Source organism: Crocodylus siamensis, chromosome 2 (genome assembly GCF_052110815.1).
Source record: "Crocodylus siamensis isolate JL-2025a chromosome 2, ASM5211081v1, whole genome shotgun sequence".
Classification (NCBI taxonomy): Eukaryota; Metazoa; Chordata; order Crocodylia; family Crocodylidae; genus Crocodylus; species Crocodylus siamensis.
Window position 1 is genome coordinate 105,970,673 of NC_143396.1, and position 26,452 is coordinate 105,997,124.

Consider the following 26,452-nt stretch of genomic DNA (forward strand, 5'->3'; position numbering starts at 1 on the left):
GCCTTCCAGTTACTATTATTCAATGTAGAAAGTAGCCAGCTATACTATATAATGAACCAAGAAAAAAACCTGAAAGCATTTTTTCCACGAAACATGATAAGCAGAAGCAAAAAGTAGTAGTGCAAGACCACATTATTTTTTCTCTGTAATGCAAAAACCATATTATCTTCTGAAAACACTGCATGCATGGTGCACACTACCACCACACTGCATTAGAAACAAAGAGACTGCCGTAGCTTCAAGAGGGCTCCATGCCACCAGCTTTCATCCTAAGTACCCCACTAGATCCATTGTCTACAGCTAAACTCAATTACAATCAGATCTGCTGTAATCTCACTGGCAGGAAGTGACATTAGCCACTCAAATGAACAGAATCATACTTGGACCTCATTCTAACTTGCTCCAATATCAAACCTCTTAACAACAACAACAGAATCCCTCTTGTTGACGCAGCTTGAATACCTTGGACACATCATTAATAACTTCCAACTCCTGGTTAAGGATGACCATCTCAAGGTAGCCTTGGGGCACCAGCTGGTCCTAGTTTACAAACAGCTCTCCAACCTCAAATGACATCTCTCCTAAAACAAATTATTTAGCCACTACTCTCACCAAGGCACCAGACCTTGCAGCAGACCTACATGCCAGCTATATAACTCCTCATGAACACAGATCATATCATCACTAGACCAAACAATATGGATTATAACACCCGTGGGTCATTCCCCTGTTCTTCTACTCACATCATATGCCATTAGCTGCTTACAATGCCCCTCTTCTGTGTACACTGGATGAGCAGGGCAAACCCTACGTGAAAGAATGAATGGAGACTGATTTGACATTGATTCCAAAAAAGACACAAAATCCTGTGGCAAAACTCTGGTCATTCCATTACCAAGTAACCATTCCTAAACAACAAAACTATGCATCACAATGAATTTTCACAAACAAGATAGAGCACAGAGACACCAGAACACAGGTGGCAGAAAATTTTTCAAGGAGGAAAAAAACCCACTCCCTGTCTGACCTCACCCTTCTGGTGCTCAAAAAAAATTACAAAACTCAAAAAAAATTACAAAACATCTTCAAAAGATGAGTGTGGGAACACACATTCAGTAGTCTATTGGACATTAAGAACCAGGGGCTTAACATAGAAAATGACTTCATGGTCTGTTATGTTTACCTGATACTTGCTAATCTCTGTACTTCACAAGTGATAACAACTATTCTGAACAGTCTTGTTCTTCCAATTATGAGATCTGTCTACATGTCTCTTGTCTGTCAGTTATTTGATAATTGCTCTGATATCTCCTGCTTTTATTTCCATATGAACTTTTATATAAGCTGTTCTTCCTTCTGCAGCTTTCTCTCTGCAGTTGGTACAATAAAATATAATCCACATATATCCTTGCTTCTTGAAAACTTTAAAACTAACTTGAACACAAAATTGAAGATCAAGGAATCATTCAAATACTAGACTGTGTTAATTATCCTCATCAGAGATTCCAGAATCTTTCCCCTTACCTGAACTACCTTTTATATCCCTGACATACCTCAGCAAGTTAACTGCTTTGTTAACCTTTTGCAGACAAGGTTCTTCGGGTGAATCTGATATCTTTTATTAGACCAACTTAAACAGTTGGTCTAATATTTAAGTTGGTCTAATAAAAAATATCAGATTCACCCAAAGAATGTTGTCTGCCTATGCCCTTAGACCAACACAGCTACAGCCTACACCCTTGTTAACCTTTCTGATCTCTTCAACCCATCTGCCTCTCTCTCAGCAGTTCTCCCTCCCCCATTCTTTCCTCCTTCTTTCCCTTTTGTATTTAAATGGCTCTGTTCTTCTCTCGTCTAGCAGCTCTCTTCTCTGGAAATCTCTTCATAGCATCTGATGATATAGGCTATAGCCTACAAAAGCTTATGCCTTTCTGAACGAGTTACAGGTGCTACTCTGCCTTGCCTTCTGCCTGAAAACACCAAAGGTAATATACTTAACAGCACTATCAGAACCTGAAAGAGTAACAGACAAATTCAGAAGGGGATGGCCAATATAATCATTGGAATGGCCAATATAATCATGTATTGTGCTGACACTTATTCCTAAAACTTTCCTGAAACACAGGTGGTACATCCAGCATCGAACACCTCTAGTAAAGATTATTTCAAGACCATTGGCTAGCTGCTCCACTGCCTTGGTGTCCTAATAGGCATGTCCCCATTAGTAGAAACATTTCCCTGAGCACAAACAACAGCAGCACAATGAGTGTTGCTGCAACTTGTCCCCAGGGGACACCAGTGCCAAGCGCACTCTGGCATATGGCACATTGCCCCGGGTGGGATATGGGAGGCTGGGGCCAGCAACTGTGCTGGCCCCAGAAGCCTTACCTGGGATCCTGGGGGCCTCCAGGAGCTGCAGCTATGGTGATCCTACAACAGGGAGCCTAGCTGGCAGCCAGAGCATGGCTACTGCCAGCCAGGCTCCGGTTTTGGGTGATGTGCACAGATGCCATGTGTGCTGTCCTGCTTTTTTAGGGGTGGGTTTTTTTGACCCTGGGATCTCCCGGGGTCAAAATACTGCCCCATGCAGCCGGTTAGCAGTATGAGGAATGCCTGAACATGTGGCATGTGCAGTTCTGCAGACAGATTTGCGGCGCCATATACCACACTTTTGTGCTTGCCTGGATGCGCCCAATGAAGCAGAAATAGGGAAGATTTACACCTTATAAACTAAGTAATACAGAGGTGTGTAAGCTTTCATACACAGCAGCTTACTTATCAGATGCTGAGAAGGAACTACAGAAGCCAGGGCTTTTAACCAGAAAGGGTAGGATGAATGGAGGAAAGAAAGGGGCACTGCCTCATTTACATACTTCCTGCTTCATTCTGAACCTCTGATCCTTGTGCTGTGATTACTGACTAATGTCAAGATCTAATAACTTTCCTCTTTATAACAGCAGAAATAGCTATCCAGCCACTTCCTTAGTTTTCCTTCTAAATTTATTAACCCCCATTCTCCTAGTCGTCTTTTCATCTATTTTATTTTCAACATCATTCAAAATGTCATTGCACATTCTTGAAATCTGACAGTATCTCTCTATTAGGATGAGGAACCTGAAACTGAGTACATGAGTTCGAGGGTTAAGCAATGCCAAGAACATTGAAATAAATTAGCTTGCTTATTCTTACATCCAATAACATGTAATTTACCATGGCACGGCTGGTTTATCATTTATTATACTGCCAGATGACTTTCTGGGGTATTATATAATCCTACTGGTATTAATTCATTTTACATTTGAAGCAATTCAGATTTATTTTTAGTAACTAATATACAATCAGATTTAGCTGGTCCCTTCAATTTATCAAAATTACACTGTATTTAACTGTGTGTCACCAAGTATTGGAAATGCTTTCCAGACTTCTGTTATTCAAAAATATGATTAGCATGTATCTTCTAAATGAATAACAAGTCAGACTGAATCTAAAGATATTACTGAACACCTGTTCACAATATGATATTAGATCACCATAAAATAATTATTATTTGTATTTGTGAGCAAAATATTTAAAAACTTTTTCCCCTTCTTGCACCTAAAGATATATACAGGCATATTAAATGACATGTGAGGACAAATTTAATAACATATTAATGTGATATGAAAGCATAACCAAGTAACTAAACACCTAAATATTTTGTTCCTGATGGTAATTGAAATGCAAAAGTTTAGCTGCAATTATTTGTACCTTCAATTTTTGGATGCAGGAGAGAGTACTGAACTGAAACACTGTTTAACATCAGCCCCTTTTTATCTAGTCTATGTTTATTTGTTGCTAGGCCCTCCTCCTCATCCTTGTTTTTGATGGACTGCAATTTTAGGACTTATACTTCAGTATATTTGTATGGAACTCGATATCTATAATTTGTATTATCCCTATTACTATCTATGAAAACAACATGTAGAACACAGCTGAAATTGCTGGACCGATTTCTGGAACCGACATGCTGAAAGGCACATTGAATCTGAACTCTATATATTATATGCTCAAATAGTATATTTGCATATAAAACAATTAAGTGTGTATGTGCACACAAATACAGTGTTTACTGTTGCAAAAAAATCAATCATGCACACAAATTTTTACGTAGAATTTAGGAAATAAATTGTGAGGATTTGCTTCACCCTGTCCATGATAGTTTGTTCAAGGAATAAAGACTGATATCCTCTCAAAGAAATAAATCGAATTATTTTAGATTGCTTACCATTCATCATACTATTTTACTCTTTATACTTAAAGATTGACTGTTTTATTAGTTCTTCCAGCAGTTTACAAGGTTCTGAAATTAAACTTAATGGTCTAACTGCATGGGTCTTCCATTTCCACATTTCTAAACTAGATAGTAAGGGCAGAATCATATTTCATTTTCACACCCAAATGATAATTATCCAACTACATAATTGCCCTTTTGGGTCCTCATGTACAGTTTGTGATCTTATTCCACGCACAGCAGACTGTTAGTAGCCACACAATTACTAAGCACTGGACTGGAGTCTGCTTCTCTATATGCATACACCAAAGTGTAAGGCCCGAACTTGTAGCCCAGCAAAAACAATGAAAAGGGGAAGGGCCCAGAAACAAATCCCACTGGTAGCAGGAATCACTACACATATTTAGTAGCTGATGTGAGAACAGGACCGAAGCACAATCTATGGATTAGAAGCCTTATCAGTTAACACTTGGCTAGCAACAGAAGTTACACACAAACTGGTTTAAAGTGATCAGAAACTGGTTTAAACCTGTAACAGAACAGACATTCAGTGCACATAAACCAGTTTCAAAATGGCCAAAACCAGTCTGAGATAAATCTGGTTGAATGTAGCATAAGACTTAACTGATTTGGCTCAAACCAGTTTATGCAATGTCTGTCCTAAACCCCTTGCTGGTTTAGGATAAACCAGACACCCCCAGCATCCCTGCATGCTCTCTGGGCTGTGCAGGACTCTGCTCCACAGCAGGGCTGGCCCCTCCTCTCTGCTCTGTAGCCAGAGCAGGGGTGGGCCATGGCCAGACACTCGCCTGCCATGGCCCCTGAAGCAAATACTTCCCTCTGTCCCCTCTCTCTCCCACTGGCAAATCCTGAGGACTGCAGCTGGGGTTTGGCAGCCCCAGTTGCACCTACATGGCTTTCCTGCAGCCAGGCAGGGATAGTTAATTCCTCCCTCTGTCCAAATTGCCTGCAGCCAGGGAAGGGATTAATTCCACAGGGAAGAGAGGCAACACCTGCATCTGTGAGCCCAGAGCTAAGACCTGCAGGACCAGACAGAGGTGTGAAGAGTTGGCAAAAACTTGACAATAGTCACATGTATGTGCTGGAGATGGAGTTAAGGGAAGTTGCAGACAGCATCTAGCTAGAAGTTGCAGACCAAAGAATGCAGAGAGCTACATTTCCACTATAAAGCACAACCTGTAAAACCTAAACAAAACCTTTCTGAATGCCTGGCTGTAAGGAAGCACTCTGCCTTCAGGATTAGTAAGACTTATGCAAGACTCTCTTGTCTTCCTGCTTTACATTTTAAGTTAAACTAAGTTGTGTATTCTGCGTTTTCCTTGGCTGATCTTAAATTAAGCAAAGATTTTTGGTAGTTACCTGTTGTATGCTTTAAAAATTGCTGTGTTCAATAATACTTTCTTTAGAGAAAGGACTTTTTTTTCCATCCCCACTCATCAGTCTGGCAGCAACTCCACACCTCCCCCAGGTGGATGGCTGGCAACCCATGTGTCATGCTAGGGCCGGCTGGTGCCTGGCCACACCCCCTCCGCTCCAACAGGGAGGGGTGAGAGCCTTGGAGGGCGTCTCTCTTCCCTCCCCTTTGGTAGTAGCTGGCAGGCATGCTCTAGCACCCCCCAGCTTTTGGCTTGAGCCACTGCAGGCACATGCCTGTATTCCCTGATTTAACAGAGAATGTCTGTTCAGTTATTAATCAGTTTAAGCTGTGCAGTTTAGACTAACATGCAAAGACTGAATCAATTCAAGCTCAGGCTTTTTGAATGTCTGTCTCTAGCCTAGAAATTCAGTGCACATAAACCAGTTTTAAAATAGCTAAAACTGGTTTAAGATAAACCTGGTTGAATGTAGTATTAGCCTTAACTGATTTAGGTCAAACAAGTTTATTAAACATCCATCCTTGACCCCTTCCTAGATCAAGTTAAATCACAGTCCCCAGAATCCCAGCATGCTTTGCAGCCCTCAGCTAATCTGTCCTGTCTGGTCCAGAGAGCAGGGCTGGCCCCAATCCTCTGCTCCCTAGCTGGAGCAGTGAGGGCTGGCTGACAAGAGAGTGGTGGGGGGGACAAGCTGGGCTGAGGATGTAGCCCAGTGTACTGCTCTCCACCGGGTAAACTGGCTTGGGGCTGAGGTCAGGAAGAGGATTAAAAACCACTTCCCCCACTTAAACTTACTGCTGGCTGCAACTGTGGACTACAGTCCCAGAGACATCTAGAGGTAGGAAGAGGAAGTGATAAGCAACCCTGAGGGTCCTAGTGCTGTAATTCTGGACTGCAATCAGAGACCACAGTGGCAGCAGGACAATGAAGTGAACACACAGCCAGATAGCCATGCTCTACTGCCCCTAGCTTCTGGCTTGAGCCACTGAAGTCATGTGGCTGCACTTCTTGAATCAAAGGTAAATGTCTGTTCACTTGTATTTCAATTTAATCTGTGCATCTTAGACTAACCTGCAAAGACTGAGTTGATTGAACTTCGGACTTTTTGACCATCTGTACCTAGCCTAGAGCACTGCAGAAAAAAAGTGTTATTATGTAAATGTAGAGATGTTGTTCATCCCAGGCACATTAGTATTTTTTGTTTCCTGATGATCTGGTACAGTCTTTAAAAAGGATGCCCTCCTTCCCCTTTTCAGTACAAAATGAGGGAAGAGAAGGAAGAAATTTGTAGAGAGACAAGCAGGAACAGAAATCACAATATATGTAAAATAAACCAATATAGATATAGTTCCAATATCAAATAACATTTATGGGCAAAAGTTTTAAATGTCCCTAAATAATTAAGGAGCCTAAGCTGCATTGCCTTTCAATGCAATGCAGCTGAGGCTCCTAAATGACTAAATTCACCTAAAGGCTTTTGAAATTTAAGCCAAGTGCTAATAGTTACAGCATCTGCAGAATGACTGACAATAACTTAAACAGATTTTCTGGTAGTTTCTTTAGTTTTCCAATGTTAGCGCTGTAGTATGTGACATTCTATTTGACATTACTTAACCACTGTCATAAAATGGTGTGGGGGAGTGTCATATTGATGTCTTTCAAAGAGATATAAAAGCAAGTATCTAACAATTTGACATAAAAAAAATTCATGGTCCCATTCTTAAGCATAACTGGTCAGGAAACCTAGTGAAATGCAAGTTCAGTGATAACATTTTATGATATAAAAGATCCCCCTCTAAATGTAGACAGCTTGTGTTGTTATTTTCTGTTTCACACCATGTTACTGTATCTTGTTGATATTAGAAGCATTTCACCCCAGAAGCAGGTGTATTTCAGTAGTTTACAAAGTGTTCCCTATGTTTAGCAGGATAATAAATAGGCTTCAGTTGGTGGGGGAAATGGTTCATGTCAAGCTGAAATGAACAAAATTCATATAAATTCTAATTTCCTGTGGTGGTGTTTAATTTATTTAACCCCTTTTTTTCTTTAAATCTCAGTCAGTTTCAGAATGGTAAATATCTGTTTTTAAAACATACAAAAATATTTCAGAAATGCAAGGTGAAGTGTTTCAGTATCCCTAAATAAAAAAAAATTATGTTTTGCAAATACTTGAATGAAATATTTAACTGTTTTTTTTAAATTTCTCTGCCCACTCCCCTGTCAAAACTGTTTGCTGTATTTTAATAAGTGTATATCTCATATATAATTTCTATCCTCTCAAATCGGCATTTTTCACTGAATTTAGCATTTGATGAAGAAAAAAAAAAAGTCCCTGGATCTACATACTATGAAGATTGCCTACAGATCTTTAAGAACCTTCTCTATGAAGGATGCTATATAAATACATTTTGGTGGTATTAGATTATTCTCATTCCTTACCATTTTATAATACATGTTATAATGGACTTCTGTCTATATCACCTAACTATAGCAAGCAATACTTTTGAATTTGAAGTGGAAAACAGAATATTTGTCTCCTATTTTTCTTCATGTTAACAAAATTAAAATCAATCACAAATAACATGATTCAAGGGTGAATAGTTATTGAGCAATATTAAAATTAAGTAATCGCCATATTTCCTAAATTGTTTCTTCCTAATTGGGCCTTGCAAATCATCTATTTCTTCTCTAACTGTTATTACAATAAGTACCCTGTTAGCATTCTTCCCTTTGAGTGATGGCTACAAGAGGAATGTGTTCATAGAAAGAATACAAAACAGTGAAGAATAAAAAATAAAAAAAACCTTCTTTCATAAGTTACGCAGTTATCAATGAACAATGAATCACTACAAGTTATTTATGCAAGGTCACACAGTACCTACTGCAGTGAACAAAACTATACATACCCTCACACTCACCTAATTATGTATTCATTTTACTACCTAGTTTTATTTTTATTTAGAAATGTAGCAAAAATTTCTTTTCATGGACCCTAATGCATCGGGGTGGATAAATTTGAATTTTATCATTTTTGCTTCTTACCAATTTAGGAATAACAAAGTAAGAGTTCCTAAAATGGATTGGTAGAAATGGTAGTAGAAAAGGACAAAAACACAAAGAGATGTGTAGAGACTAAATCCCGCCTTTCTGATCTAGTGTCCATTTTCTTGTGTGCACCTGTATATGCAAATGATGAACTCTCAGTCATATGGATAAATATGTGCATGGGGCAGATATCCACTGAATTTACTGGGGACTTTCTACCAACATAACCTGTTCACTCATATTAGATTAGATTATAGAATCAAGGACAGCAATTTTAATAGATTTTTGCATGCAATATTACAAAGTTTACACATTGATAATCCACTTGCACATGCAAATAGGATTTTACGCATATGCATTCTTTATTTAGACACACAACTGATGCTTATTAAACTTTCAATGAAGATGTTTCTGAAGCTACCTTTAAACAATTTAAAGCTCAGGGTCACTGTTTATAAGTAGGAATACAAATACACATACATTTTTAATAAGTTTGTGAGCCTAGGTTTCCAGTGCATAAAAACAGTATATTTGCATGAGATATTTAAAAGAAAAAAAGAAAAAGAAAATCAACAGTTAAAGGCCAAATTGACCTTTTAAAAAAGATATACGATTGTTTATGCAATTATAAAAGAAAAAACACAGAGGTGGTAAAATGGCTAGAAGTAGTATTTTAAAATCCTTTTAAATATCAAGATATATAGCTTTTTCTATACTTAATACATAGGGTAAGTATTCCAAAAAGAGATATAACTTAACCAAAATACTAAAGAAAAATCCGCTGCCACTGTACTGACTATGTAAGATTATTATCACCCTTAGGATATTCAATTTTTTTCCCCTCCAGTAATATTAATAGTATTTCTAAAAGTAATAGTATTTCATATGTATATGTATATGCGTATATATATGTGTGTATATACACACACACACATTATCACGTGCATCCTTCAAGGAGTCTTCGAACATAAGAAAGGTGATTATAAGGAGGTTATTGATAAACTATTCTCTTTGACTGCAAGGGACTACAACCAATAAGGGCCTTTTGCAATGACAGAATTTTAGGTTGACTATTAGGAAGAATATTGTACCTATGAGGGTGGCTAAGCATTGGACTAGATTAGCTACAACAGTGGTTCTTAACCTTTTTAGACTCAAGGCACCCCTGGTGAGACCCTTCAGAAAATGTAAGTTTTTAGTTTTTACTCAAATTTGAACTACAAAAAAAATAAAGGAATTCTTATGTTGAAAGGAACTCAGAGACACAACAGGTCAGAATGTTTTATCTATATGGATTACTATTGGAAATCTCTAGGTTTATCTTACAAATCATGTTTGCACACCTAACAGTGCTAGCTAGCACTGTGTGGCAAGCTCAATTGCCAAGTTAAAGGGATTGTGGATTCTCCACCCTTGGAAGTGTTAAGGATCAGGTTAGACAGACAGTTGGCCATAATGATTTAGGCCAGGGCTCTCCAAATTCTGCATGGCTGGGGGCTGTAGCAGTTTGAAACTAGCTTTTAGTGGGTCATCTACTTGTGAAATAAATGTAACTGAATAAATTCTGGTGCATTTTGCACCAGATTTTATTGTTCCCAGGTGCAAGATTTAAGCATGTGCCCAGGACTACAGCATATCAAACTGAGACAGAATAGTCCTGGCTGGCAGGGGACTCTGGGGGTCAGCCTGCCAGCCTGGGGTTGCTCTGGCTCAGCTCAATGTGCTGTGGAGGGGCTTGATGGCAAACAGCCCCCACAGTGAAGCACCCTCATACCCCATCCAGCCCGTCATTGTCTACATGATTTGCAGTACACTAAATAATGCTGCTATAAGATAGTACTTCTGTTGGCAACTTCACAGTAAACGTCTCATGTAGATGCACCCAGTAGAGCTATAATGTGCCACTAAAGTAGTATTTAGAAAGCCGAAACACAGTACTTTTTTATACAGGGTATGTCTACTAGAAGACATTACCCAGAATTCTTTTCTGGAAGTACTGTGAAAGTATGTTTGGAAAGAGAAAAATGAAGCTTTGGAAACTGTTAGTATCAAGGATGGAATTTGTTTTCTTCTAGACAAATAAGATAAGTGTACTGTATTCTGAATTCTTTATACCTTTGTTACTAGCCCACCCTGTCTATAAGACAGCAGCCCATTCACTCCACTGTCAGACCTGTCTGAAAATCACACCTCTCGGATGACAACTATCATCACAAATCCATTTTACAAAAAAGTGTGGAGTGCAAATGCTTATTATGGGTGAAAATTTTATTTCCAGGTTAACCTGTGCATCTTGTGCCAGAATCCCTTCACTTGCAATGCTGCAATATCCTCAGACCAGATCCTTCCCCATTACCACAGAGCAGGAATATCAAAGATGATGAGGCCCATGGGCTACTGGAGCCTAGGGAAGTTGATGACATGGCTGGGGGTGGGGAGGGTGTGTCCTGTTGCAGAATATGTGGCCCTCTTGCTCTGGTGGACATGGCCCTCTGCAGCAGGAGGGTGAGTGAGGGTTGTGTTGATACAGTGCCTCATGCCCTGTGGCCACTTGGCTTGTCACCAAAATTGCAGTGCTCCTGATGTGACAAGTGGCCACTTGAAACATAGCCACTTGCCCTACCACTGCTGGCCCTGCTGCTGTTGCCCTGTATGCCATGCTGAATCCCACCTCATCCCCCTTGTGCTTGGCCCTGGGCCTTGAGCTGTGTCTGGCTCATGAGGAGCATCATGGTCTGGATCCAGCTCAGGATACACAGTGATTTTAAACACCCCTGCCATAGAATAATCTAGGAAAAGACATTCTTTTTCAGTGGCAGTATCCAGATTTACTTTAGTATAAGTGATGTATTTTGCATTAGATAACCTGGAGAAACAGCATTAGGAGCAGGACCTAGAATCAAAGACTCCCTCCAGGTATAATACCTAGCTAACTGGACCACAGAAGTAGGCTCCATCTGACTTGCCCTCTTCTGCTCCATAAATCTAGGCTGCTTGGTCACCTAGTTTCAACAGATGGTATAGAGGAGGTGGAGTCCTGTCTAGCTGATGACCTACTGGTTAGGGCACTACCCTGGGAACTTGGTTCGCGCCCTTTAAAGTGTCAGGTAAACAAAGCCTTAGAGTATGTTTCCGCTACCTAGCACTGCTAGTGACCATGCTGTACTTGTCTCCCTTATGACTGTCTATTTGATCACATATATTGATCTCAAAAGCATTGTAGGAATGAAAGTATAAAAGAAAGACTTAACATTCATTTCCATGACCCAGAAGAAATACAAGCTTGTTGAAAAAAGAGTTATAAAGGAATTTTAAATGTAATTGTCATATCCTGAGCCGCTCTGAATCAGCATAGCTCCACTGGACTCAGGGAGCTACTTCACTTTACACCTTCTGAATAATCGTTGTTTTAGAAATTAGTTTACCTTCTTAAGGTCTACAACAGTTTCATATAATAAGTGGTATGACCAACACCCAATACAAATAGGGCCTGATCTTTATTGGAAACTTGGCACTACACTAATATTAATAATAGTAACAAAAATATGACCAACTAGTAGCAGAGCAAAAAAGGAGGGCTACACTTCATTTAAACAAATTTACAGTGCTAAGAAAAATGCATTTTTTCCTCATAAATATGCATTTGGTTGATGAATTTGCTTTGGCCACATTCAGTGTGTTGTTTCTGTTTTTATTTCTATTAAATAATCAGTTAAGTGATTTGAAGATATAGTGATCTGCTCCTGGTTTTCCATTCGGAAAAAAAACTAAGATAAGTTTACACAAACATAGGAATTGCTATAATGAAAAAGTGTCATAGTTTACCTGGGGAGGCTAACAGTGCAAGAATCTTTGCTAGGTGCTCACAGAGGATGTTTCTTTTAAGCCATTTGAAACATAAGGATTGACATCCTTTATACATTTTAACTGTAATTGCTGATAGTCTCAGTTATTCAAATAATCATCTGATTCTTTTTTTTTTAAATACATGCCTATGTCCCAGTTTAAATTATATCCTATGTCAATAATTATTAATTATGTCACAGATATTTCTTTTTAAATTGCATCACAAGTATTCCTATTTTAAAATTGGCTGTTTCTGTTGTCCCCTGATTCTTATGTTATAATAAATAGTAAATGGGAACATATACTTTATATTTGTAGTGTCTTCCTTTATATGGGGCAGATTCAGAGGGGTGCAGCAATGCAGTTGTACTGCCCCCCTCTTCTATCCCCATTCTCTTCATCTAAATCTGGAGCTCTATGCAGCCTCTCCTTGTAGCTGGAGCTACTAAGCCAGACACAAGGTGCTAGGGGGTCAGCACAAGCCTGCCATCACTGCCATTGTCCCTTGCTGAGCCAAGCATGAGGGAGGTCCCAGACTCTCTCCTGGCCCACTCCAGCCATAGGCTGATGCTTCATAGGGTGCCAGGCTTAGCAGGGGATGGTGACAGCAGTAGTCATATTGCTACACATTGCTGCTCCCCCACCATGTCCCCCTCTCACCGGGAACAGGAGCTGGGAGGAGGAACCTGCCTGCCACCACTGCTGTCTAGTGACACAGGTACAAAAGCAGCCCAAGAGCCAATCCTGCCCTGCTCCAGCTGAGGACTGCAGAGAGCAGCTGCACAGGGTGCTGGGCTCAGCCAGACACAACAACAGCAGAGGGTGGGTTCTTCCTTCCAACACCTGCTCCCTACAGCAGAGGATGTGGGGAAAGGGAGAGGAGAGGAATGAGCAGGGGTCCCGTCCCCTCCCTTCATGTACCTGCTCCTTGCCCTATTTTCCAATGTTGCCTGCTGGTTTGGAGGCTCCCAGCACACCTTGCCCCCATCAAGGTCTGAGGGACAGTGTGCCACATCCCTCTTTACTAAATCCTAGATCTGCCCATATCTGTTAACCTATATTCCTCATGTTCCCTCTTATATCTTCTCTTAATTAATTAATGCTAATCATTTTGGTTCTTTTTTTCCATAGAAGTATTGTATGCCTCTGATTGTTAGGCTATATCTATTTTTTTTCCAGATTCAGTGACCAACAGATGAACACAGAGATATACATAATGGTATTACAAATTTTCAAACATATTTTCTATTTCATTCTTTTTACAAAGTAGTATTTTGTCTGTTATTCTGACTAGCACAGTACATTAGCCAGATACTTTTCATTAAACTGTTCACAGTGATAGTAAGTGTTTTTCCTCAGTGGTATGAGCTATTTTATAATACCTAAAGGTACGTGAATAGTTCAAATTATTCCTTACAGAATGCATTTCCATTCTGCTCTCCTAGCTTTTTAAAGTCACTCTGAAGCTCTTCATAGTCCACTATAGTTTTGACTGAGTTATAGTTTTCTATTATCTACAATTTTTCTCTCTCCATTTTTATCCCCTTTTTCATACCATTAAGAAATACCAAACAGTAAGGGTCCCAGCCCAGACCCTTACAGAGCCCCCGTTAAAGTTTTGCTGAAGCTGAAAACATTCCATTTATCCTGAGTACTTTTTCTCTGTCTCTTAGATTGTTTCTAATGTTTAACATTATTTCTGATTTTTTTAAAAACACTTCATAAAGTGTTTCACAAATAGTACTAAAGTAACTATACAGAGTCATAGGGTGAGAGGTAAAATAATCTCTATCAGTTCTCTTTTACTCACCCTTAAAAATGCTAATTTTCCATGACAGATGGACAGTTTGTTCCTATTACCGCCATTATTTTATATTATTCTGTCATCCTCATTTCAACCATTTGCTTTAGAACTGGCTCACTGGGCTCTATTTCCAAGTTCACACATGTCTCTTTTTAATTGCAAGTACAACTGAAGCCACCCACTACAATGGCTGTTATAAATTCCACATTTCATTTTTAACTTTTTCAAAGAATATAGGCTGCTTGCAGATGTTAAAAAAAATGAACAAAAAAACCCATGTTTTACCTGAAGCAGCAGTGCGTTACTTTGACCCAGCTCCGCAGATTCAATCAGCTATTAGATAAAAAAACATCCAAAAGGCCCCACTAAAGTACCTGATCTATACAGACATTGGGTGAGCTGGGTCCAACTAATGCAATGCCTCTCCTGGACACGTCCTGGGCTCCTGGAACAGGGGTGCGCGGAGTTTAGAGTAGAGCACTATTTTTTGTTTTGTTTTCAACATTTGCAAGCAGCGGTAGAGAGTCTTAATACCATGTTTCTATTTACTATTGCCTTTTTTCCCCCAGAACCTCGTATTTTCCAAACCCAGCATCAAATATTTACCTGAAAAAAGCTGGTCTGCAAGCAGGTATCTCCCTAATGCTCTCTCCATTAAAGACTGATGCGGAAAAAAAAACAAAACAAAACATTCAGCTTGTCTTCAGTGTGCTTATCCTTACTAATTGTGGCTCGAGAGATTCACCAGTTCTCTCACAGGGTTCCTACTTCTCATATACTAGGAATGTTTTCATTCATTTTCATTCCTTTGCTGTTGGCTCTAAAAAGACATTCATTTCTCTTAATTTCCATCTTAAAGTTTGCCTGCTATAGTGTATGCTTCTTTTTATTGGCTTTACTAACGCTAATAATCTTTTTCTCTTCTGTTTGTTCAATAGATAACATTAGACTAAAATAACTTTTCCCTTGCAATTTAACAATACTGATTTTTTTCCCCTTGCCTTCCTTTTTTCTTTCCATTTAAAGCATACATGTTGCTACCATGCTATTATTGCATGCTTAAGAACAATCCATGCTGAGAATAGTTCTGAATACAGTGTCTTCCCTTCAAGATCCTTCTAACCAACTTGGGATTTTTGCTGTTGTTGTTGGTTTGTTTGTGCTTTAAATTACCCTTTCTAAACTTTAATATCACCATAATTTGGGGTACAATTCTTCCCACAAGGATGCTGAACCTAATTATAGTGTGGTCACAATTACTTAATGACTCAACTATAATCGTTTCCTGAATCAACTCAGAAAGTTTGTTTCATAGAACTAAGCTTAGTGTAACTTCTCTCTTAGCATTGTTTTCATTATATAAAATATTCATTGTGAATTATTTGACAAGGTTTACACTGTACTATTTTCATTTTTGTCCCCTTTTTTTCCCCCTGGTACTTCCTATGCATGTTTAATCTAAAATTATACCAAAGAAAAATATAAGGGAAATGAAAGAGTGTGTTCTTGTTGTAGATTTAGTTTTGAGGTTCAGTGAAATTCAAATTCCAGATTTAATTCTGCTTAGTATAACTCAAATCATACCACTCACCAAAATTATTGGACTTTGTGCCAAAGCCAACTGAATTATATTTTATATTCTCATGTCATGTTGTGTGAAGAAAGTAAACTATAAAATATGGAACAATTAGTTACCAGACTGACAAACATAATCAATTATACTAATTTAACTAAAGTTTAAAAACTAAACTAACAGGAAAATAGCATATTGATTTTTTTAAAAATTGCACTCCAAAACCTGGAAGAAATAAACAAAAGCATCAATTTGGCCACACAAAAGAATCTTCCCAATAATAATTTTACTGAAATTGAACAGGAATAGGTGTATTGTCATGATTTGTATGGGAATGCTATAAAACTATAAAACAGATTTTAATTAAAACGTAAAAATAAAATAAAAAATAACCCACCATGATAGAATGAGGTCTAGTATTATGGGAAACTGAGATGTGAGCAAACTATAGGGAAATTGTAAGAAAAAAAAGGAAAGTTTACTAGTAAGTCTATGATTCTAATTTGACTCTGGCAAGCAGAATACAGAGACATTATTAAGTGATGGCTTCTATTTTGTTCTACGTGGAATGAGGGGGTTTTTTTGTTTTGTTTTTGGGGGTTTTCTGGGTTTTTTTTTAAAGTTCAGATCATAAAACTGACATCACAATTTGTCAGCTTTTTGGTAGACCCAACAGAGTGTCAATGGATTGAATAGACAAGACTGAACTATTTTTACACTTTGAAAGGTAAGACTGTCAGAGCAGAGCTGAGAAAGAAAAAGAGAAGCAAGCACTATATCTGTCCGTATAAACAAAGGACTTCAGTTTCCAAGGCTGTCAGTGCAGCGTATTTTACAATCACCAAATTAATTTAAAATATAAATTAATATAAAGCCAACTCTCAGCAATATTTACTTGCCTGACATAATGATTTAAGATATTTCTGTTACAAGGTTGTCCTTGACTTCAGAAATACAGATTGGCTAGTATCAAACTCTTCAAGTCAAAGTAGATATAGAGGTAAATTAAAGGAATACTTTGGTCTTAGACAATGTTCTTCATCTGGCTCAGATTCCAAAATGAAGTGTCCTTTCTGGGTCTATACACTCTCTGTATCAATTAACCATGGTCATGAAGATGACTAAAATAAAAGGGCAAGAATTCAGAAGACTAAGTGTTGACTACAACAGAAAAGTTGATAATCATATAGGTTGAGGCCCTGAAAGGAGACAGTGGAAACAGAGAGGGGAAAAAAAAAGAAATAATTCATCTGCTGCTTTCCACAATGCCTAATTTTAGCAATGAAGCAGTATGTAAAAGTGTTGTTTGGTGATATGCTTAGTATCAATAAGAAAAAAGAAGTACTTTAAGAGTATTTAGAATGCAAATGACCCTTTGCCTGCCTTAATTCTGTACTTCAGAAGTGTTTAGTCGAGTAAGCCTCTCTTTCAAAAAGTAGTGCAAGGAAGCCTTCCAATACATTTCATCTTCCAAAAAATAAAAGAACACTAATTACATTTTTATTGTTAAAAACTGTCTTAATAAATGAAATAAAACCTTTTCCTTTTTACTTTCAACATTGCCCTCTTCCATAGTGCCTTAATCCAAGAGGAATCAACTTTTCACTTTGCCTCCAATGATCTGTCTGCTCTATTCCTAGTGAGGGATGGTGGTGAATCAAGTTTTAGTCCCACAAAGGGAACACTTTCACACAGCCTTTTGAATAGTACTTACTCAAATATGGTGGTTTGTAAGGCGCTCGTGTATTAGACAGCAGTCCATCCAACTCCTTCCTCTCCAGAGTATTGTGAAGGGCCTTCTCTTTGCCAAAGGTGGAGAAGGATCTTTCTGCCCCAGGCTGGGCTTCTGGTGTTTCAAACACTTCAGTGTCTGGAACAGAGTCCATACCAGGTACATGCAGATTGCTGCGGTAATCTGCAGCTTGGCGTCCATCGGATGGAACAAAGGAAGGCATCCAGCATCGATCTGAGTGACCCAGTGCTTTACATTCCTCTGTGCAGTTGGAAAAGAGATCCATGCCTGCAAGCAGGAGAGAGAAAGAAACTACAGATATAAGCTTCAGCATCACGACCAACTGCTGACAGAGGAGAAAATACATGGTGGATGAAAAGAGATATATGAAGAGAAATCCTCTGAAAACTATTTCTACTCTGATCATCCCACCAACAAAAGAGCTGATTATTTGGTCTTCACAAGTCAGAGTGACCATTTTAAAAAGAGAAAGTACTGGAGCATCATGCTGTGGGGGGAAAAAAAAGGGAGAGAGGGAGAAAGACAGAGAGAGTGAGAGAGAAGAAGGGTGATGATGATGTTTAAAATTAAAGTCTCTTATGGATCTTACTACATACAATCTCTTCAAGCACAAGATGAACTCAGCTTGTAGATGATGGCAGAAACTTGTTTCATAATGCCAGAATGGCATGAAGGAATCACTCTTTGGGGGGAAAAATACTGATGAATATGGACTTTGCCAAAAGAATAAACTGTCTCTACTAAGGAATCAGATTTCACTTCTGAAACAGAATGCTAATGAATCCTATAAAGTAACTGTATGTGCATGTTTGAAAATACAGGTAGATAAAGCCTACCATAAAGTAGCGGATCGTGTATGAAAATACAGGTAGACAGACCCTACAAATTATTAAAAGTAGCTCTGATATCTGTGTGTAGCCAACATTTTAGCTTTCAAAATGACTTACTAAGTCCGTCCTTTCCATCATTCCTTTGGAGTTAGTTATCATCACAGCCACAACAGCATCCCTTCCTATTATCAAGTTACCCTAATAACTGGAGAGGATCCTATTGTAAATTACTGTAATTAGCAGTACAAAGTTAGCTGTAGACCAGTGTGACATGGCTGCAGATACTATTGACAAATGTGTTATTGCTTCCTCTATATCAGCAAACACTTGTCCCTGCCAACACAAAACTGTTTGCTTACAAGTCCTTTAAAGCTATTAAGATTTCAAATGACAAGCAGTCCTATCATTGACTACCTTCAGAGAGGCATTCCAGTGGAATATTTCCTGACTGTGATTCCTTAAGTCTTTGGATTAGATTCCTTGAGGACAGAGTAAAAATCCTTGAAATAGAAAGAAATATCCACTATTTTCTCTCATTGATTTTTGGTAGCATTCAGAGAGAGTACAAAATAATGCCTTCCCTTCTCTCCTCTTTTCCCACTATTTGAAGAGAAACTGAATGTCTTCGAATAGGTATACATCAACATGGAACAAAATCAGTTATAAATACTGTATTTACAATTAGAACATTAGGTTTACAAAAATGTGCCATAAGTCACAACAAGAAAAATGGGGAAATTTTTCAACATCTGTAACAATATTCATGTAATGTAGCTCATTCCCCCGTCAAAACTATAGAGAATTTGATTAGCTTTATCTCTTGGGTAACAATTAGTGTTTAGAATCCTGCCACAATTCTGCATAATTTGATTTATATTAGTTATAGTTATGTGTTATCTCTCACTATGAAAAACATTGTTTTCATCAAAGAATTGCCTGTGAGTGATCAACAGGTGCCTGGAAACTGAAAGAAGTCATTTAGGTAGATGGTAAGGAAGAAAAAGAAAAGCTTTTCATTACAGATTAATCTCACTTTACAATGACTTTTTATTTTATATTATGTTATGTGCAATATTAAGTCTGGCTTCGATTATAACCCTCCATTGATAATTGATATGCAGTAGTCTGGAAATAAATTACTGATCAGTGAGCTGCTGAAGAATGCAAACATGCACTGCAGTTTGGGTTAAGGAATCAGAAAAGGAACAGCGTGCAAGACATACAAATAGTTCAGGAGGCAGCTGGATAGTTTAGTCCTTGATAGCATACTGGTAACATCTATCACAAAAAGAGATTCAAAAATAAAAAACAAGAAAACCCTGGGAATGAAGGTTTTCAGGTATACATTTTTTAAAATAGTGAATGTATACTATTACTTCAAAAGTCAGTATTAGGACTGTTCAAAGAACAGTAATTCTATGCAGGACCAGACATATTTTCTGTGTCAGAGATTTTGGCAGCCCAGAAAATATTGGCAACATTTAAATCAGACTGGTATTTTCAGTTTTGCTGTTACCTAAATTCACACATAGACCAATAATATTCCAACTTGATAAAGGAATTTTTTTACAAGTTACATTTTGCTATCCTAACTACATTGAATGGTTTCTGAAACTGAATGGTGGTGAGAGAGAGACAGAAAAGCTTAAGGATAAGTATTAAACTGTGTTCTTTTCACCAGTAGGTAGGAAGAGCCTTAGCTATTTGTTCAAGGGCAGACCTTTTTTTCTCCTTGAATTTATTTTTCCCTTGGTACATTACCTCCTATTTTACCATTTTGCTTTTACACCATCTGTTACACTGCAAAATTTGTCTATCTTGATACTACTACTTATTTTTTTCTGATTTCTGCTTGCCTATTGCAGTGTACTGAATAGGTAGTATTATATAACAGCTTATTATCAAAACGATGTTATAGCCACACCAAATCACCATTTTAAATAAATGAAGGAAAGAAAGAAAAAAAGGAGGCCTAAAATGTGTATCTTATATAACAAACATTATTTTTCCTCTTGGAGGAAATGGAAGCTACCAAAAGAGGATTACACACGCGTGCACAAGCATGCACACATGTACAGGACAGTAATAGCTATGGCTGGAATGGACAGCTGGAATTCAAATGCATGTATCTGTAGGTACGAAAGCAATGACATGTTCAGAAAGGATCAGGACTTCATATTGCTTCCCCAGCAGAAATGGCAAAATTCCAACAGGCTTTAGTAAGAGCAAAATTCAGCCCTTTGGTAATAATATTTTTACAATGCAGTATATTCAAACTGGTACCCACATTTTGAAATCACATTGGCCCCTATACTCATGTTTATTAACTATGATATAGTAGCAGGCTATATATATATTTTCTTTTTTTTTAAAGGGATAATGGGATGACATTATCTCTTATTGCTTCTAACTGACAGTACTCAGTACTTGAACCAATAGTGAAAGGAAAAGGGTTGTCTCTTTTGTGAGAAGGGAGCTATATCACAGAAGAAGAAATAAGGCATCTGGCACACAACTCTTTCGTAAACCAGGAACCATATTCTTGATTTATAACAAAAAGAAATATTCAGCAGTATAACATTTCCATCTCATCTTCCTCATAAATCTCGCTAGGTGTATAGTTTTTCTGGATGAAACTATTCATCATAATTGCAAACCCACAGTGGAGAAATACATAATACTATAAGTGAATTAAAAATATGAAGTCTTACATACAGATGAAACTCAAGATTTTAAAGATGAGTACATGCTATGAATTAACAATGATGGTTTCTAAAAAGATACACAGAACACTCAAATAATGATACGTGATAAACGTTGTGAGATTTTAAATACAATATATATGTAAAACTGCATGGGAAAAAAAGACCTAGAACACATTCCTTACCCTACTTCATTAGACCTAGTTACTAGATGGGTCAAAGAACAGCAAGTAAGTTCACCTGCTGCATTAACTGCCCTATTAAAAAAAAGGAAAAGAAAAAACAGGGCAGCAGTTAAGGGGGAAATTTTCATTCTTAATCTGAATTTCTAGAATTGTGTTTGATTCAGATTACTAACACAGTCGACTTTCTAAAATGAATATTTCCCATTATTTCAGAAACAGAAAATGATAATGTATATGAATATGTATGCCAGTTAGCATGAAAGAACCTCTTTGGATATAATTTTTTTCAGCAGAAATGTATTTTAAATAATTTATTCTTTCTTAATTTAATGAAGGAAACAGATTCATATATCAAACCTTCTAAGTAATAAATGAACATATTCAAACATACTCTTGATGCTAATGGTGTAATTAAAACTGAAAACAAAAAAATGTTAACAAAATAACTGTAGTCTGTTTGTTTTTCAGTGTGTGCTGTTTTCTACAGTCTTTGCTTTTATTAATCATTAGATTATGTTTACCATATTCTTCTGCTATGAGAAGGAGGCCATGTGGGCTAGTGGATCAATACTGGACTGGCACTAGAAGTCCAAGTTTCTATTCCCAGGTCTCTTTTCCAGGCTGCTAGATGACCTTGGACAAGTCACTTCACCTCCCTATGTCTCCATTTTCCTGCCTATAAAATAGGAAATTTGTCCCTCACCTCCTTTGATATCTGTGAAAAATGTATTATGGAAAAGGTAGGTAGTATTAGTGGATGTTGCTTTGTGTACAACTGTCATCTGTACAATAGCATGAATATACACATAAACATTTCTAGCATTCAACTCTTCCAAAGCCTAATCTGGATCATTGAGATACAAAAGTTGATAGGAATGTAAACCCATTCAGTTAAAATTAAATCTCTTTTTCTAAGTCATTTTTTCTTTGTGTTCAATCTTATTTTAATTTATCCAAATAGGCTCTTTAACCAAGTGTTCTTCAAACTAGGATTTAGCTCTGACTTCTCATAGGCTGGAAAGGAATAGAGGCTCTGTGCCTTTATGCCTAGATTTTTTTCTCTTAAGTTTCTTAATCTCTTCTCCCCTGACAATCGCAATATGGTGCCTCTTCTGCATCCCCGGATCTTTCAACTTCTGCCAAAGCTGTTCCACAAATCACTTGTCTAGAGGGTGCAGGAGAATGTCACAGCTTGCACCTTCATTCTTACATATATAATCAGATGTCTTTAGAATCATAAAAAATAGATTTGGAAGGAACTTGGAGAGATCATTTAGTCCAACCCCCTGCTCATTTTATTAGACAGACATGTCACCTTCCTCAAAAGAAGCATAAAGCAGCTTACTCTAAAAACCAGATATATTATGAAAACAGATAAAAAAGATTAAAACAAAACAGTATGTAACAGAATAATTTTAACGCTGCCTGCTTAAGACCTATTCAAATTGAAAAAGGCTGTAGAGTCTGGAGGATGTTCAGGCATGGGCTGTGACGGATCACAAGGGAGAGAAAGTTCCAGAAGAACAACTCCCAAAATGCCCACCCACCTTTGCCAAATGAACCCGGTGCCCTGATGGTATTTGCAGGAGGTTGTTCTCAGCATTAGAGTTCACAAAGCAACATAAGGCAGAAGGCAGCCCCTTAAGTGTGTAGGAACCAGACTGTTTAAGGCCTTACAGATTAAAAGCAGCACCTTGAATTGTGCCTAGAAAGATGGGAACCACTGCAGACTCTAGAGCAGCGGTTCCCAGTCTGGTTTGTGTACCACCAGTGGTAGACAGACAACCTGTCAGTGGTACGCATTAACAGATTTATTATAATTACGTTATATGACAAAAATGGGCTGGTGGTACTTAAGGTTGTATTGTTCGAAACTGGTGGTGCACAATCTGTCAGAGCTTGGAAACCGCTGATCTAGAACACTGGACTAATGTCCAGTGGTGGCCCTTTATCGCCCACTCCTGTCAGAAAATGGGCTACTATGTTCTGCTCCGACTAAAGCTTTCCACATGGTCCATACAGGCAGTCCCACATACAGGCAAGTCACAATAGCCCAGTCTTGAGTTGACTGTTCTAGATATAGCAAGAGTGGACTAATTCTGGAGATTTCTGTCTATGTTGCCAACTTATTCCACCTGGTACTCAATCATTCAAATAGGCTGCAAATCAGGTGGGTATGCTTGCTAATGGGACAACAGATTTATATCTGCAGTGTTTAACATACAATTCTGCCAGAAAATATATCCAAAAATGTTTTTAAAATGTTCTTTAAAATTTGTAATGTAAATTGAATGTTGAACAGAATTGCTAAGATCCTGAGTACAAATGCCGTGTTTGAAAATGTTTGTTACCAGAGGGTAAGTTGGTAACCAGCTACATGAAATGAGTTGATGGCATCAATTCAAAGCTTAGAAGACAGGTGTCTATGCTATATTTTTGAGTCTATCTGTGTTAGATACTTATATGGGCCCAGTACTATATCATCTGAGTATAACACAGTCTTTAATGTATTTATATTCCCCAAAACACCGTAAAGTAGGGAGAATTGTTATCCCCATTTCACAATTGAGGAACTGAGGCATACAGAAATGAAGAGAGATTTTCAGCAAGGCTTACATTGATTTGATTATAGTTGGGCATCTAAGGTGTTATGAAAATCCCATTATAACTGACTTTCCCTAGGTCTCATAGGGAGTACTTGGAAGAGCAGAGAGTGAAGTTTCTTAAAGGCACATGCACACACAGTGCACTGACTGGTATCCGTGTTGAGAGCCTCTGGGTGGTGTCACAAGTTCACCTGCAACAGTTGCAAGTCAGTGGAATGTAATAACCTATTTAAATTAACACCTGTAGAAGATGACCCCCAATGCCAAGAGGGCATTTAATGTGTACTGAACTGCCTGACTGTATTTATAATACTGCTTGTATTTTAACTGCACTTAGTCAGCCTTACATTGAATGTGTGACAACAGTCACAGAAGAAAGACCAAAAATGTCAAGGTAGGAAGAAAACCCACAACATGATTGAAGTACATTCATAAGTTGATAAAGGAACTCTTATCTGCATCTTTTCTACAAATAAATACAGACTTTTGTCTGTAGGGCTAAAAATAGCCAGGGCTGATTGTCCTGGACTTTGAGTCCCATCAAAACGGGCACATGAAGCTTGAATGGGCAATTAGCTTGAATTAGATGAATTATTGGAATGGGGGAAGGGTGGGGAGAAAGTTTTATCTTGGTTCTTCACAGATACTTAAGATGGGGCAATGGGCTTATAAGTCTGCAGGATCCTAAAATAAAGCTTTGTCCCTGGGGAAATCCAGTCCTCTGTCTTTAGCCTAAGACTCTAGTGAGGAAGGAAGGTATGGTGAGAAGGGTATTGCTCTGGATTTCAGGAAACTCTACTCCCTGCTCTTCCAAGTACTCCCTATGAGACCTAGGGAAAGTCAGTTATAATGGGATTTTTATAACACCTTAGATGCTCAACTTTAATCAAATCAGTGTAAGCCTTGCTGAAAATCTCTCTATTCATTTCTGTATGCCTCAGTTCCTCAACTGTAAAATGGGGATAACAATTCTCCCTACTTTACTTTTGGGGAATATAAATACATTAAAGACTGTGATGTACCCAGATGATATAGTACTGGGTCCATATAGGTATCTAAAACAGATAGACTCAAGAACGAACAGCTTTAAATTCAATCACTGTTAAGAAGACATAAATTTAAAAGAAGAATAAAGTTGTTCAGTTCAGTCCATGGCACAACAGGTTTTTGTTCTTGCTGGGTTTTTTTACAAGATGAGAATCTGGCCAGTAATATGTAAAAGCTTAGTTCAATGTGATTTGTAAAAAGTTGTGCTACGTGAAAAAACTCTGTTTGTGTAGAAGCATCAGTGCCATGTTTTCCAACTGATAATCCACTGTCTTCAATAGTCTCCTTGCCTAAGCAGTGGATAGCTAATGACAAGAGGAGAGGTCACACAGTATGTAAACTGCAAAAATATTTTCCAGGTGAACGGTGGAACTAACTAAAGAGTAAATTGTATTCTGCAGCCAGAATCATTTATAAAATATTTCTGGACAAATATATGATGCTATACTATACTGTGGCAGCTGCTAATATAAAAAAGAAAAGTACAATGACAGCAAAATGAGAAGGAATATTGAAGGGGGAAAAAAGACTGGGAAAGGGAAGGAAGAAATAAAGAATTAAAGGGGGAAAAAAATAGAAGACAGATGCTGAGGCAAAAGGATGGGAAACAATAATGTTTAGAGCAAAAGTCAGGAAAGCAGCAGCCGAAGGGGGCCCCATTTAGCACATTAGTCCCCCACATAATTTTTCACGAGGTTATGCTGATCATCAAAATGCAGACATGAACTATTATGTTTTCTGTTTGCCTAGGCCAGTATTCAGCCATTCAATCAATCACTGTGTTTTCCCTCTGCTAAATTAGAAAGAATCAAATAAAGAGGAGCAGCATTTAAAACAAATCAAGCAAGAAGGCCCTCAAACATTATATTCCCTCAAGCCATTTAAGTTCAAAAAAGATTTACTCCCACCCTTTCCTCAAATCCACTGAGAAATACTAAGAGCATGAGTGAAGATTTAATGCTGAAGCTCTCTTTGTCATCACTGATGTTAATGAGGGAGTGCTGTCCTGTGCAGTGACAGCAGGATTCAGGCCAGCATTTCCAGTACACGATAATATATGTACCCAGTATATCAGGAGAAATTTTTGGTGTACCATACATGCACATATTTAGAACATGCACTGCAAAAATCTTTATGCAAATTACCCTAACTGCATTGTAGCAATTTATAAAAATTGGATTTTGTTTGGGGAGTGCTCGAGTTTTCAATTAAAAAAAAAAGAATCCTGATTAGATCAAAAAGTGATTGACAAATGTAATTTAGTCATATCTATGCTCTGCTTTAATTGTATGAGCCTATAAATCACATTAAGCCATTATTGAAAAAGAAAACCCAACAACAAATTAAATGACCTTCAAATAACAAATCAATTTTGTTTCTTAATTTGTTAAAAA

The 26,452-nt window shown here is 37.9% G+C and overlaps 1 protein-coding gene across 2 annotated transcripts in view; it reads right to left on the reverse strand.

Moving 5' to 3' along the window:
• Positions 1-26,452, reverse strand: part of PCDH10 (protocadherin 10) — a 42,820-nt gene that overhangs the window by 8,649 nt on the left and 7,719 nt on the right. The window contains exons 4-5 of one of the 2 annotated variants that reach the window (XM_090036545.1): positions 17,650-17,955; positions 14,969-15,023 (exon numbers count right to left, since the gene is read on the reverse strand). In XM_090036545.1, coding sequence (XP_089892671.1) covers positions 14,969-15,023; positions 17,650-17,955 — 361 coding nt within the window. The remainder of the gene's footprint in view (positions 1-14,968; positions 15,024-17,649; positions 17,956-26,452) is intronic. The other variant, XM_090036546.1, reaches the window with a different exon arrangement.